At 41.5% G+C, this 15,724-nt stretch overlaps 2 protein-coding genes across 6 annotated transcripts; both read right to left on the reverse strand.

The window, feature by feature from the left end:
• Positions 1–228: 228 nt before the first annotated feature.
• mibp (muscle-specific beta 1 integrin binding protein) lies at positions 229–3,827 on the reverse strand. Its single transcript, XM_037470673.2, has 8 exons — positions 3,502–3,827; positions 2,794–2,884; positions 2,541–2,589; positions 2,196–2,370; positions 1,570–1,641; positions 1,307–1,413; positions 1,114–1,199; positions 229–979 (listed from the first exon to the last, which is right to left on the reverse strand). Exons 1-7 carry the CDS (start codon positions 3,525–3,527, stop codon positions 1,114–1,116), a joined length of 606 nt encoding a protein of 201 aa, XP_037326570.2. The 5' UTR covers positions 3,528–3,827; the 3' UTR covers positions 229–979.
• Positions 3,828–4,112: 285 nt separating this feature from the next.
• Positions 4,113–14,957, reverse strand: atcaya (ATCAY kinesin light chain interacting caytaxin a). 5 transcript variants are annotated; one of them, XM_037470671.2, is made up of 14 exons: positions 14,296–14,957; positions 13,140–13,179; positions 12,961–13,042; positions 10,929–10,987; positions 10,560–10,817; positions 9,996–10,169; positions 9,789–9,891; positions 9,501–9,632; positions 9,126–9,212; positions 8,839–8,937; positions 8,661–8,696; positions 8,437–8,508; positions 8,249–8,304; positions 4,113–7,334 (listed from the first exon to the last, which is right to left on the reverse strand). In XM_037470671.2, the coding sequence occupies exons 3-13, from the start codon at positions 13,035–13,037 to the stop codon at positions 8,274–8,276; spliced, it is 1,128 nt and encodes a 375-aa protein (XP_037326568.2). In that variant the 5' UTR covers positions 13,038–13,042; positions 13,140–13,179; positions 14,296–14,957; the 3' UTR covers positions 4,113–7,334; positions 8,249–8,273. The 5 variants fall into 5 exon arrangements, with proteins under 5 accessions (XP_037326568.2, XP_037326567.2, XP_037326566.2 ...); XM_037470670.2 differs by having other exon boundaries at positions 4,114–7,431; positions 8,255–8,304; XM_037470669.2 differs by having other exon boundaries at positions 4,116–7,431; positions 14,296–14,956.
• Positions 14,958–15,724: the final 767 nt, after the last annotated feature.

Raw genomic sequence — 15,724 nt, forward strand, 5'->3', positions numbered from 1 at the left:
AAGACTGCTTGCTGTTTTAATACACTCAATAGAACGAAGGGGAAGATACACATGCACTGAAAGGCCAATGAGTCCTATTCAGAAGGTCAGAATGATTGTCCCATACGACTCCAATTATTCCCAAGACCACCTATTAATATAACAGAATGAACAGGTATGTCCCAAACCAAACCTCAGAGGAATCATCATTAGAGTACCTACGCTTCTATAAATAAGAACTTTATTGTAATAAAAAAAACACAAGATGAAACCGTGAAAACCACCAATAGTTTGTTTCTACAATATGTTGTTTTTATTTGATATAAATAAATGGGCTAATGTCAGTTAGTTACACCATTAAATTTGGCAAATCTCTCTGAAGCCAAATCAGTGACCACCTGACATGAAGCGCTGCAGCACTAACGCTTTTTTAAAAATCTGTTAAAAGCTGCTCAAGTCATTAAAGCAATTACGGTTTTTACCAGTTATTTTTACTGTGCTGCTATGTATCGTGTTCTGGTCACCACTTGTATCTTTTTATTATGTATTCTGCCATGTAGTTTGTAATTGTTATAACCTGTCAAAGGACTATGATGCAAATTGGCTAAAGCTAAAGCCTTATGCAGTGCATCAAATCGTGACATTTTTTTTATTTAACGGCAGAGAGTAGCTTTAATAAAAAGAGAAAAAACAAATATTGCAAGTCTAAAGAAAATAGATTCTTGAAAGTTCTTTAAAAACTGCAAGTAATGCATTTATTGTAGGAGTAGGAGTTTGACAAATGGTCCAGTAAAAGTCAGTAGTGTAACATAGTAATGTTTTGGTTCAATAATAACAAAAAGTTATTTAAATAAACACAACCATCTGAGGATGATAAAAAAATATAAGTTACCTTTGCATGGTTTCATTCATAAACAATGAATAAAATGAGAAAAAACATCATCAAAGAATCCACAGGAGTATTTACAAGCTCTGTACAGGGATCAGTGGAGTCTTCCTGCTGCAAGAAAGCCAGAGAATAACAATACCATTAGAAGGTTGTACACATTTAACATACTTTACTTGTAACATTCTCTTCCCCTCCCCCCCCCTGCTTTCCTTCAAACTGGAAAGTCATGCACTTAATCTTCTTACCTATAAACGATTGAGCAGATTGTTCTGAATCTCCGCGTACACCTGGTTGTAGATCTCCTCTTTGGACTTCAAACCATCCAGGCACTCTGCAGCAGTTCAAAAGATGACCAGTTAATCGTTGAAAAATAAAAAAAGAAGAAAAGGTTAAAAAACAATCTATGGAAAGTTTAAATAATTTCCTCGTGGAACCTACGGATATTCAAGCCGCTGCTCTCCATCTCGCTCCTGTGCTTCAGGTACATCGGCCACACGTGGCCATCAAACAGGCCGGGGGGATCGGGGACGGTATACTGCCGTGTACTGAAAGCAATATCAAAATGTTAGTCCTTTTTATGGTAAGTGCACGTACACTATCGGGGGCGGGGGTACAGCTAAAGTCAGTAATTACAAAAGAGTAAATGTGTGATTGGAAACATTAAAATGCAATAAACAATTCTCATTTTTGTGTACGCTCACCTTCTCCTTCTCTTGCACTCCTCGTAGGGAATCGTGATGCAATAGCTCATGTCGAAAACGTCCTGCAGAGGCCTAGAGGGGACATCAATAAGGCTTGTAATGATTATTCAAGTGTTAAACCAACTAGAGAAAAGGACAATCATGCAACTGCGCATACTGTCTCTTATCTCCCTGCAGCATGTTTGATATTCATTCCTAGTGACGACCAACGAGCATAGTTTAAGGACAACTGCCCGCGTCCACTGAGACCCTTATCTCCAACTGCAGGACCTGCCCAAAGGGTTCCATGTATGCGTACCAATAGCTAGTACGCAAAATCAACATGTGACAATGAAACACATCCAATCTTTGTAGTCATGCATCAGAATTCACGAGAACAGACTCTTCCCCTCAATTTAAAATTGTGTATTAGGATTGACAAAAGTGAGGCATCATTCCTTTAGAGCCAGATTAGGAAAAAACAGACACTATTTTCCCCAAAAATACATTTTACATTGTGCATATAGAAACAAGACAAATGCACCAATTATAATCCATGCAGAACAACTAAAAACAAGTATTTGAAGTGGTTCATAAGTCAATCCAAATTAACACAGTAAAGAGGGATTGAATGAACATCTACTTGCAGGTAGTTGAAGAGCAGGAAGCCCTCCACGATGAGAATGTGGGTCTGCTCGTCTGCGTTGGCCACGTCAGATGCAGAAGACAGAGAGACTCCGTGGGAACGAGCAAACTTCACTGGGTTCTCAATCCAGCCTTTGACCGTGTTGGTCATGGCCTCCATATCCATAGCTGTGATGACTACAGAACAAGGGTTGATAGAAGAGGAAGACGATGGAAAGGATAGATGAAATAAATTTGACGTTAGTCAAGGATGTAAAAATGAGGAAACACTAAAGGCTGTGAGCTGAATGTTATACGACATTAAAGTGTAAACAACCAGTCATATGCAGTCTTCAGTGAAGGCTTACCATCCCATTGTCTAAAGCCGTCCTCCCCGACTTCTATCTGATCGGGTTTCTGAAATAACATTCACCAATAAAACACCGCTGCAACCTCACAGCTCTGAACACAAGTTACAGATTCTACTCGCATCGTCAATTAAAGGATTTTTATATGATAAAATGCATCAATGTACTCACTCACTACTTTGCTTACATGCAGTTAAATGAAAATTTGGCAATAAAACAAATGAAACACTTTTTTGTTGTTGCTAAAACTCACCTTGAAAAAGTCATCTTGGTGCACAACACAGCAGTTGGGCAGAGTCTTGATCAACCTCTTCGTCAGGGTGGTTTTGCCACTATTAGTGACCCTGTGGACAAAAATGATTCATTTCAATAAATGGAAAACAAATGAATGCGTTGCACGCTATTCTGATTAAGGATATAATGCAGCCGTACAACAGAGTTCAGTCTTTATAAGACAGACTCAACAACGCGGATTGAAAACAGCGTGGTTGCCTCATAGAACGGTTTAACGCTGGATGACTTGGACACGATTAGGTCACGTTCAATCTCCCTCCACTTTGGAATGACTCTCGCGGTGAATTTCAAATGTCCCGCTCGATCTTAACAAACCAGTCACACCGTACGTGACCACAAACTGGGGTGATACGGTGTGTGTGTGTGTGTGCGAGAAGTTGATGGTTAAACGTGTTGCCCAAAAAGGATGACCTCCATCAACCAGAAGCTAACGGGAGGCGCTTGAGAGAACGAATTTAAGTGAAACACCGGTGCAAGTATAACAAGAGATACCTCGAACCGTAACAGAACAGACGGTCTACAAACGAATACGCGTCATTTTACGAATATCTTCAGCTTATTCTGTCAGAAAGTAACGTTCATGTTAAGATGTACACACAAATTAACAATATGATACAATGTTACCGAATCTCAAGAAAACGTTATTTGATACAAATAGTAAACTCACCCGCCAATTCCTATAATGTATTTCATCTTTCCGTCTCTTCTCGACAGTCCTGTTAAACGTCCGCTGAAGAAACAGTCAAAAGCGCGTTTACGATAAGTAAAGAGAGTAAAAACCCAACAAATCGACCGACTCAAAAGGTCGTAAATTTAACTCTTAGCGCCAACTCTCTTCATCTCTACTGCTCCATTGAGAGAGCACGCGAGGCACTGCACGTTATATCCAGCCTGCTTCATACTACGTCACCACGCACGCAAGCACAGAGCGTCCTCGTGGTCGGTGCTACGTCCTTCTCCGCAGCAACCAATCAGTGCACACATAGCTCCCGTTGCCAGCCAATCACAGCCCCTCGAACTTTCATATATTTAAATATTTCCATGCACCTGCTCCCCTTCCAAAACAGCAATGATGAGCGAGCCTGTCCTTTCACCTGATCACCTGATCACCTGACGTGGAGAACTACCATCGACGCTGTGGTATAATATAACAGCTGTTTTGTTCTAATCTAATCGTTACCAGCATGCTTGAGGTTAAATGTCCGTGCTGACAGGGCTAATATAAGTAATTGTCATTTATTATATAAGTCAACAATCAATACATAAAGTTGTTAAGATGATAAAATTATAAAAGTAATAAGCCACGTAACTGCGTGCCTCTATTCACACAGTGGAACTTTAGATTACAGTGTTTCCCCTAGGGTTACATTTAGAGAGGCAGATACAACCACATCCAAAATGCATTAAAACAAAATACAGAAAAAAAACATCAACTCGGCTGCAGTATCTTTACAAATCTATCTTTGCCTTGGACTGCTTCATTGTACTGGAAGGAGTGTCTCTTATGTGTTAAGTAAAGTGTGTTGGGAGAGTGAGGGCGGTGCCGAGGCAGAAAAAGAGGTGCCAAAATTCAAAGCAAAAGTAAAGAATTTGCGGCAAATATCATTGGTTCAGACGTCGGCTAGAGCATGCCAGCAACACAATATTAATCGTGGGTTATAGGATGTGACTTATAAATGCTACTGCTATGTGCATCGACGCCTTTCCCTTACTGTAGGAGCCAGGTCTAATGTCAATGTGTGGAAGGTACCAAATTGGGCCGGTAGGTGTTCTCATGGTGTTGGGTGTACATTTCTGTATAGGTGGGAACTTTCTGACATGTGGGAGGTGTTGCTAGGGAGGAGCACACAGTTTTCCAAACGCTCCAGGCTCCGTCACGTTTGTTTTGCTGTATGTGACACAGCTGAATGGACTTCACATGCACAGGCAATGGATACCTGCTTGTTATTGAATATCCTTGAAACGGTGAGAAATAAAATACGCATCAAATCACGAAGCAAAGCCGCAAGCTGTTTGTTCACTAGACACAAGTTATAGTCGTGCAGTAGCCAGCGCGTCAACTACTTTTAGCCTGTCTATGCAGCCCCCTCAGTGGCTTTAAGTTTAGCCGCTACACTTACAGCGTGACAATCACTTGTGTGTATGCATCTCTTAAGGGTCAGGGGGTCAACATCCCGGGTCTCTCACTGTCAGTCGTCTGTCATGGAGAAGGGTGTAATGGGTGACTCGTGTCATTAAGACAGGTGAAGGTTAGGGTTACTGGGGAATCACACGACTGTCTTGCTTTAAGAAAAGACTGAGACATTTACCGCGATCACAGACACGTGCGACGTCCCCGGGGAGCTGTGACGAACATGACGAATATGACAAACTGGTCAGGACATCCGCCAAATAACACATCCAGGTATAAAACTGAATACAAGGCTTTTAAGTTTTTGTTTCCAATAGGATGAAGTTATTCAAAATAAAACATATTCACACAGTGTGTTGGTACAGAGTGTGTGTCTGTACGTCTAGTTTTTCGTGGCTAAACTCTAACTGAAGCCCATTGATGAGCTTCTCCGTGAGAAAAATGAAAAACATTGTGAAAAAACTTTCTTGGGAGGAAGTTTATTCAATTTAACAGCAGACTAAAGGGCAGCAAAGTATTTGTAATAATATATAAATGTTGTGCTTTTTGTCTAAATGAACATTTAGATTTTGGAGAAAAAAAACTCTGCATTAACTTATAATACTGTGACATTTGATGAAATCAACCTGAAAACTTGAAGATGGAAGACATTCTGTCAGTTTTTCCTGATTTTTAAAAACCATGTGGTGAAAAAAGTAGGCCCCTCAGTGCAAACAATGCTCAAACACAAAGAATGACGAGATGCAGCAACGCAGCTGTTCCATCAGACAGGACCAATATTTCATGGAACCGCTCATGTTTGGTTGACATCCAAACAGGACTGAACATAATAGAAAAGGCAAAAGAACTGAGATGGCACTTTAACAGAAGAAATTTCATGAGACCATTTTTCTGTAACAGAGAAGCATAAAAATGTTCATTCTTTCATGATAGCAGCAGAACTGCAGCAATCTGCTATGCTAACGTAACAGATGCTTTAGGAGAACCAAAAATCTCCCATTAGACATAACCAAAATCCAATAGTGCAAAAAAGGTCGGCATTACAATTGATGCAGTTCTTTACAAAAATAAAAGTTTCTTACTCCTCTGCCCTCCTGCTACAATAAGTTTAACGGATGGAAGACGCAAGAGAAAATCAACGTAACCCCCGAAAACGTCCGATGCATTCGGATATTTGAGAAACGTTAAACCTTCAGCAGAATATGGGAATGTGCTGACATCGTCCCGAATGTTCGTCAGACACAATCACATAGAAACTGGAGGGGATTTTGCTTGCCTGAAATCAACAAAGAATTGAAATCACAAAACTACATTTTCACATAAGCTACAAAAAATTCATGAAAGTGCACAAAATCTCATCAGGCCATTTTATGCTTCTTTAAGTTAGTCAGTGGTCATGCATATGTTTCATAGTCTAGCCTGACAGAGAATGTTTCCTTTAACAAAAATCAATAAGAATTATAGATGCACAATTCATGATATTAGTATGCAATCATATATACAATGTTTGTGTATTGTGTCTTGGTTATTGCCACTTTCATACAAAATTATTGCAGATTTTCTTTCTATTGTGGGTTGAAATTCAACTCTTCTTATATATGTCATACATTTGATCCCAGTCTAACTGTTGATGTAAAGCACATGTGTCTATTTATGTGGCCAAACCATGTTATACAAAATAAACAAGCATTGTATTTTACAGCACATAGATGTCTCTTAAAGATTTTGTCAGATGGGTTTTTCAGGCCACAAATGCAAATAATGATCATGTTCCTGTATTTCTACACAGTGAGGCACACAATGAACAAAAAGTCACAGTACAGACGTTTGCACATTTGGACATTTTCCACAGCAAAAGGGAGAGCTTGAGAAGGCCTGATGATACAGCCGCTACGAGGCAGACGATTAAGATGAAGGCATCTGATGCATTACTATTTACGTCTAACAGACATTACAAACAAGCATGAATATAAATGTTTGATCTGCTACATCATGTATGTTTCTGTTATGCAACTCCTGACCTTTTTTTTGTGTATATTTATTTAGTTATCAACGAACACATTTTGAAGTCAATTGTCGTTTCTTTAGTCTAATTTAAATTTGTGTTGCGTGTGAGTTTGTGTCATTGACCTGTTCCTCCACAGCATCGCGATGATGTAGTATTACAATTTGGGCTAGACAAGCAGGTCCGACCACGCAGCAGGGGAGCCGACGCAATGGTTTCCATCATAAAAGCCTTCCCTGCAGCGACCTCCTTTGAACATTCCCGAGGTGCAACGTGAAACCCTGCGGCGGAGGGGAAGGAGGAGGCTCCACAGGAGGGGTGAATGAGACGAAGCGTTCACCATCTTCAGGGCACACATCTGCAGCTGGATGTCGGTGGAACAAGGAAGCACAGAGACTTGTTGGGACAGCTGCTTCGTACGGGAATAAATCCAAAGGTTCATGCTCGGCCCGTCTGTCCCACTGAGGGAGGAGAAACAAACGCTTGTGGTGAAAACACGAGATGAAGATAAAAACATTTCACCTGCTCACATGGTTGAATCAAAAGAAGTATTTATGTAATTACTATGTTTCTGATCCTTCGGAGCAATAAATTGCCTTTTGTACAAAACCTTTCAAATATAGCCTTCTCGAAGAAGTATTATTTCATTAGATTTGAAAGAAAATACTTTTTTCAATCAATCACTTGTTGCAATGTAAACATCTGTACTGAAGACGTGCTTGATCTACTTTAACAGTTAAAGTATCCATCTAATATATTGACATTTAGAAATTAAATTAAAATGTCCCGGCTCCAGTCTCATTGTAACTAATTGTAAGAAACACTTTGCTACTATCTGCTTCATTTTTTAATATTTTTTTTATTACTTTATTTTTTTCAGCTCTATATCTTTCATAATTTGTTTTTTTATGGATTTAAGGGATAAGCACTGCCTCTGACTCTGGACCATGTGTTGAATGTCTTAAATAGGTTAAATTAATGTTGGAAGGCAGGTATTATTTAGTTTGAATGAGTCCAAGGACCTTGAACAACAATATGAAGACTAACTCTTACTGGAGGAAAAGGGCTCTCCAGAGAAGCTACTTAAAAAGACCTTAACGAATAACAAACAAGCATGCAGGTAAAGAATAGCAACACATCACAAACTAGCTATTCCCCTGATACTGGAATAGCTAATAGCAACTTGTGAATTGGAAAAGATAATTATCTTCACCCATTGTTGCACACGGTTTCTTTTCTAAATACAACATCAGGGGGTTATTATTAATAGTTATTTACCTTCACCTGAAAAGTTCTCCTTTCATTACTCTTTATCTACAATCATCGACTTCACCCTAAAAATGAGTGGGAAAAAAAGAGTCAGAAAGTTGTGTGGATGACACAACACCCAAAACAGAGTGACTGACCCCACTATTTAAATGTCCGATGTGAAAATATGATGTGTAAAATCCAGGGGCGACCGATACCTTTCAGATTTTTTCATTGGCTGCTGTGGGACCGGCTGCTGCTTTTCCTGTTGTCTGTGTTCCTGCTCCATCCTACAGAGAGAGAGAGAATGATCCTGGTGCACATTCGGTTGTGAATCTAAAGACATTTCTTCTGCAGCCAGAATTCATTCATCCGCTTTAGATTCAAGTGCAATTCTGTATGAGCAATGTATGAGAGGCTGATGTGATCAAATGTATTTCACCTTTCCGTCCTTGCTTTCATCTTCTCCTCATCAAATCTGAAATTAAGTAACACTGTCAGATCCTTGGATAAAGTCCATTTAAAGAGTTCAAGTTATTTTACTTTGATGCAAACACATTCTTCATGTTCTCCTCCCTGCTACGGCTCGTTTTCTCCCCCCAGTGGCCACAGATACTTACTGCACCACACACTCGGGTACATGGACATGCTCCATGGGGACGAGCTCTGCCAGTTCATCCAGGCTGTGGACGTACTGGATCTTATTCATGAACTTCACACTGCAGAGAGAGAAAAACAACACGTACACCGTTACAGTCGCTGTATCACTGATATCTCAGTTACCTCAGGATCAAAAGCACGGCCTTTATTTCAGTTCTAGAAAAAACATTTTAACTTTTGTGGATTTCCCTCTTTTTCTGATATAATTGTTCACTTGTGCGTGTGTGTGTTTGTGTGTGTGTATTACCTGATAAAAGGCCTGGATATGGCCAGGACGGTGCGTATGAACCATGTGGGATGAGCAATGACCAAAGATTTCAGGTTCTTCCTCAATCTGCCGTCACAACACAAAGAATACGTGCATTTGGTTAACACAGTTCAGTTGGTGTTTGAACCAAAAATATTCATCTTCAGAATCCTCAGATCCAGAGAACTTCCATTAAGCTCCAATTATCCAGTGCTAATGCCATGCATTTCTGTGTATTGATGGTAAACAATACTCAGCAGCTAATAAAAGCAGGTTGGTTGTGCCTAAATCATATTTCAGTTCAGAAACATTGTGCTTTTAAATAAAAAAGTCTACCACAAACATAATATTTGAGTAGTTTCTCTTTTTTTTCACCTTCTGTCGATCATTTGGTAGCATTTCTTAAGCCAACTGATCCCCGGCATTTTATTCCGAGGAGTGGCTCCGTTCATGTAGATGATCAGGTAATCTTCAGCCACCAGCATCTCCAGACTGCTCACCACGTACCTGGAGGAGAGGCAAGGCTGTCAAGCGTCAGGAAAAAAAGACGGAATAATCTCAAGACGGTTGAATGAGAGGGCACAGCCTCGTGGATGGGTTCTGAGATAACGCACAGATTGAGGAATTCAAATAGAATCAATGAAAGCAAGGCAAGGCCCTCACAGGAAGAGGTTCTCCATGATGTAGTGGTAGTCTGCACAGCTGCTGTCGGGCAGGTAACAGGCCGAGAAAACAATGATGGCATTAAGCCCCTCGCCATAATAACCTGATGGGAGAGAGTTTCAGTCGTTGGGGACTTAATGCTTCTCCGCATGTGAGTTAAATGTCAATGACTCAAAGTATAACACTCTAATGAAATAATTTATTTACCTCCATGTGTAATGACCCGTAAGTAGGGCCTGATGACCTGCATGTCGATGCGATGCTCCTGTTCTCCGATGATCACCGTCCTCCACAGGCGTCCGTTGTTCACGTTCCCCTCCTCATCCACGTTCCCCGACCCGCCAGCGGGACCTGCTTTGGCCGACGCCACCGCCGTGTCATCTGGACGGACACAGAGCCAGATGTGGTCCTAAAACATCTGCGAGGCTAATCTTAAATTAGTGTTGAATATTAGATTTTCTTTTATGTAGTTTTTGTTTAACAAAACTTCAGTGACAAAAATTGTGTACAGGGGTGGAAAAAGATTCTTCACTTAAGTCAGAAATACTCCATTGAAAGTCCTGAATTAAAGATGTAAATGTAAAATGTATAAGTGTCAATTAAAACTTATTATGCTGGGATGGGTCATTTTATTTCATTTTTATGGATTGCAATATTATATTTCTTTAATTGAAAAACAAATGGAAGAGCATCTCAGGTTTATCATTTTTCATATATCCTCAACAGTAGTGTCAAAGAAATGTATACGCGTGTGTTTTGAAGCACTTTTACCTTCCCACTCCAGCTCGTTGCCATTGGTGATGAACTCCAGCGAGTCGGTCTCGTCAGGCGTATCAATGTCATCGACGTTGATGTCCAGGTCATCCGGTGTATCCAGGAAGTCATCTGACAGCAAAGAGCCCTCGCTTTGGTCCAGTGAAAGGTTCATCTCCGGGGCAACCAACGTACGTCGTTTGCGGTGGGATGAGGACATGCCTCCTCCTCCTCCTCCTCCTCCGGATGGGCTTACATTCAGGGAGTTAGGGGGAACTACAGCAAGCAGAGGAAACGGGAGACAGACATTTTAGTGATGTCAAATCTCAGAGTTATTGCTTTTATATTTCCATTATTGATCAATCTGTGAGCCCAGGTATTACTTACAGGCTCTGTCATCTGTGAGGCCACAAGAGGGATCCATGTCTCCGTATTCTGGTAGTGGTCTGGAGAGAAGCGTGCACGAGTAAACAACCAGCACTGAGCTTATTTAGTATAATAAAACATATCATATAAAGCCAGTTGTAATGCTGCTGAGAACAGAGGTTCAGCAGAACAATCATGACTCTCACTGGGTCTTTATCAAATAAGCAAACTGAACTTTTAAATGTACACCGTGAAAAAAAATCTGTTGAAAATCTGTTGAAATACCGGCAGCTCTGGTTGCCAGAACGTGGCCGTAAAAACTTACAATGTCCATGTGTAAGACTTTACGGTATGTTTTTTGGCGTTTGTAAATTTAAAATTTTGATTAAATGTATTTATTACAATGTATAAATGCCAAAATAACTTTCTGAGCTGACAGTGTTTCATTGTCAAATAAACTGAATTTAACCAATTTCAATTTAACAGTCTGTTACTATAGGGATTTGACAGTTTTTCACCGTAAATTTTACTGACTTTTTTACAGTGTAGTAAACGTATCAGCAGTCTCAATAGATTGTACCACTGCAATTAGGATTGTGTTCAGTGGCACAGTAAGGGCGTGGGTGTTGTCATTGATCGGCCTAAGCACTAAAAACAGCAGCCAGCAGATGATGATAGAGATGGTCATTTACCATGCATATGTTTGTGTAGCACCGTCCCAACTCTGTGTTTTTTGAGTCAGCAAAACTATGCATTAGGACAGTCGTTGTGTTTTGCAAATGAGCAACAACACTCGCCGCAATCAGGGACCCGGAAACAGGGTTTGACAACAAAGTGGTTCCAACACGAGAGATGCAGAGAGTTAACACGCAGTGAAAGTTTAGCAGGTAGGATCTCGGCCTCTTCCTCCCATCTAGAGAAGGACAGAGTGTGCCCCCCTTGAGCTAACAGCCCTGGCTTTAGCCCAAAAGAACAGGCAATGATAAACAGTTCGACCCTTTTCCCTCACGGACCCCTGCAGTGATCACTAGTCGATGTTTCCATTGTCAGAAACGAAGCCAATTCAATGAACAGATTTATGGGTATTTCTTCTTTTGACAAAAGCTTGATAATCTCGTTTGTTCCACTTCACCGCTGCATTGTCCTTGAGCTACAAACAAACAATAATAGGACGGATCCATGATGCTTACCTTCTGGGAATAGCACGCGGCTGCTGTTGCCAAGAGTGAATCAAATAGCTTCAAGCTGACACACCTTGAGGTTTAGTTTGCTTAATCATTCCCCGTTTTTCTCAGATAATAACAGACAATGTAGATCAGAGAATCTCTCAGAGGATGCCTTGGTAATAAAATAGCTGCTGGCTATTCCTCCGTGTCTGTCTGGCTTTAACCAAAACCTGCTACCATTTTCCCAGGGACGCTGTGTTGTTGATCAGCGAGTGCTCTTGCGTCAAATGACGTAGCACAAGACCATACAGACAGAGCTGCACCTGCTCCCTCTCTTCCTGCATCCCCTTCTGACGGAGGAGGGGGGAGAAGTGAGGAGGGAGGAGGGAGGAGGGAGGAGGGAGGAGGGAGGAGGGAGGAGGGAGGAGGGAGGAGGGAGGAGGGAGGAGGGAGTCCATACTCACTGTCATTACACATTCTCCCTGCTCTTTTTATGCCCATGGGCTCTGCATAAAACTTCACATGTGTTTTATATTTCTCTCTGTTTCTCTATCTTACTGTGAGCATGTCCCCCATGAAATGGCCGCAAACCGTACACACAAAAAAATAGTAAATATTACAAATATTTAGATTAATAGGAACAGCACCGCCTCTAATCCAAAGGAGCAATACTGCAAGTGATGTGACGCAGTAATCCGCAATGAATCTTAGATAATTACATTCCCATCCATGAATTAAAAGGTGCTTAAAGGCACACACACAGCTCTAAGAGATGCCGTAACAACAGCTATTTTGCTTGGCTGCTTTTCCACTTTCAACATCATCCGATTAACATCAAACAAACGGGTAATCATGACGATGCTTAGTAGAAGTTAAAGGGATCCCACCTGGGGAAGTCTTCATCCTGCCACTCGTCTTTCACCTCTAAGTTCTCCATTCGTAGAGTTGCTTCTGCAGTGCTCATTCCCCCTGGGAACACAGCAGGGGCACGGAGGTGTGAGGAAAACTGTTTATGAGCAAACTCCCTTTACAACAACAAGAAAAAATCTGTCACATGTGTACTTACTACACAGTCAGCTTCATGGCTGCACTGCAGGAACACGTGTCTGAGTTAGATGACAAAGGGAAAAGTCAGCATTGTTGCTGTAACCAATCTTTAGTCAGATGGGGGGTTTTATATCCCGACCCCGGAGGAGCACGTGAGAGAGGCATGTGACTGACTCGAACAGAGCCCACTTTGAGCTCAGCTCTCTTCAAAGTCAAATATCACGTAGAAATTTCTTTCCGGGGTGGAATTCAAGGGGCCACTGAGGAGGACGACATGCACATTTAATCCTCCCTCTCAGCTTCTTAATCCTGCTGCGTTGATGTGAGTGCTGCTTTTTACGCTCAGACGTCATGTTGCCAATAGTATTAACAGAAATAAAGTTATCTTAAGATATAATATTCATTTGTTTGTGCTTGAGAGTGCCTCTATAATGATTAAACACTGACTGTATAATGAACAGTGGATATAAGATGCATTGGAGTGTTTTTAATATAATAACATTAATAACAGAAGCACGGGTCAGTTATAGCTGGGCAACCGCATGAGATATTTAATTGGACCTTGTGTCCAGTTCTCTTTGTAATCTTACTCTCAAGTATGAAATCCACATGTCTGAGTAGGTTCTGAGTGCCAGCAGATTGCCAGGTTTGTGTTGTTATTCTTAGAAACATAGGAAAGGATCATTAAAAGTGCTTGTCAGAGTCGCATTAATGCAGTTCAGAGTGTGCTAGGAGCCCTATTCAAACCCTGTTCGATCCTGACATCCAAGTCAGCAGTACATAATCTCGCTTTGATAAAATGTATTAAAAGGAGTGATGTGGTTTTGGCAGCTTGAATTGTTTCCAAGGATCTATTAAATGCTGTAAGGACACAATTTCCCGTCATCTTTAAATACATGCATAGCTGCAGTATGCTGTACATGTTAAATCATTGCGCTTACAAAGTCCCATTTTGCAACAAAAAAAGGATTTGTTACCAACAAATGTGCAAAACATCACAAAGTAACGAGCCCCCACAGCCTTTATGGGTCATCCCAAATGTAACAGCCAAAATGGAAAATACCCATGTGGATTTCATGTGTGGACACAAAATGCATGCAGTCACTGTAAGGGGTCGGATTTGTGCAGCGAGCAGAATAGAATTGCATAGACGCAAATTGATCAACTATACTCACATGAGCGGTGTGCGATCCCCTCGAAACCTCTCAATGGTCGGTGTGTCCTTCCTCCCCCTCAGTCACAGACGCAAAGATTCAAGGGGAGAAAGTCCTGATCCTCCTCATCAACGGAGAAGCTGAGGTCATGCTGAATTCCTCTTCTCACGCTCCCTGTCTCCCATTCACTTGCGCCCTAACACACACTGGTGCACAGACACAGTCCTAGTGTCCTCGATGTCAGCCGCTAAGCCAGCAGCAGGTGTTTGAAGACAGGGGGCACCTCTGTGGTGAACCCCCCCCCTCTTCTCCTCCGCCTCTGGCCACCTTTGTTGGGGAAAGACTGGCCGTGAAGAGCGAGCCGACAGCCTACCCCTCAGCTCCACACCACCGAGACACAAAATTCCTTTAATCAGAATGCATCTGCTCTGGCATCACGATATCCCTACCGACGGCCTTCTTTTCCCTACTTGTGAGTCCAAATACATTTTGCCACTACCAAATATCAATTCAAACCCTCTCCGGGAGGGAAAAATGAGCACCGGTCTCTGTGTGCCTTTAGCCCATCAGATAATTCCCCTGTCATTTTTCATTGGTCCTATATGTGGCTGCTGTTGCCAGGCAACTGCATCTCTCCCCATCCATAGCTTCTCCCCTCCTCCTCTGTCTCCTTGCCCCACTCTCCTTCATACACCCCAACTCTCCCCCACACATAAATTATTCATCCCCTTACCTCACTTGCACCCAACCAATCATATCACTCTTGCCAGTTGGCCTGCAAAAGTGTGTTGCTGTGACAATCCTCGCTCTATGACAAGGACATTTTGTTTATTGGTTGTGCTACAAATCACACCATGTATATATTTGTGTTTTATTCTGACATTCAGATTCCTCTACAGATTCAGGCCACGTCTGTCCCCAATATTTTGTGGCGTTCACGAAGGGACGCGTTTAAAACCCAAGGTCGTCTTAATTAGCCGGAAGATAATTGTTCGTTCGTTGTTTTGTCGACAAACTCAGTGCCTAGTAGTTTATATTAGATAGATATTATTTCCAGCATGACTGGCAGGCACACGCAGCCGCAGCAGAATGAGATGATTCCTCTACGCTACTTCCGCCTTCGCGTTAACCCCGTTATTATTGTAGGGTTCATACATTTAATGTTTAGAAGACATTAAAGGATACATATCTATTTCTTTTCTGCTTTTCAACTTTCAACATGGCTTCTTAGAGATAAGCTTTCAAATGTATTAGTCAGCATGGCTGACTTAGTTACGTTGAATACCAGGCATAAATCATCATCAATCACCATCGAGTTATGCCTTAACTGTTGGTGTATATTAACAGAAACTATACATTGAAACAACCTTTTACGCTGAGTTGTTTGCATTATGTCTGTAAGATTTGTTGTTTTCCCACGCAGTTCCGGTGAAACACGGCGCCGTTACCA

The sequence above is a fragment of the Pungitius pungitius genome, chromosome 7 (genome assembly GCF_949316345.1).
Source record: "Pungitius pungitius chromosome 7, fPunPun2.1, whole genome shotgun sequence".
In the NCBI taxonomy this organism is placed as follows: domain Eukaryota; kingdom Metazoa; phylum Chordata; class Actinopteri; order Perciformes; family Gasterosteidae; genus Pungitius; species Pungitius pungitius.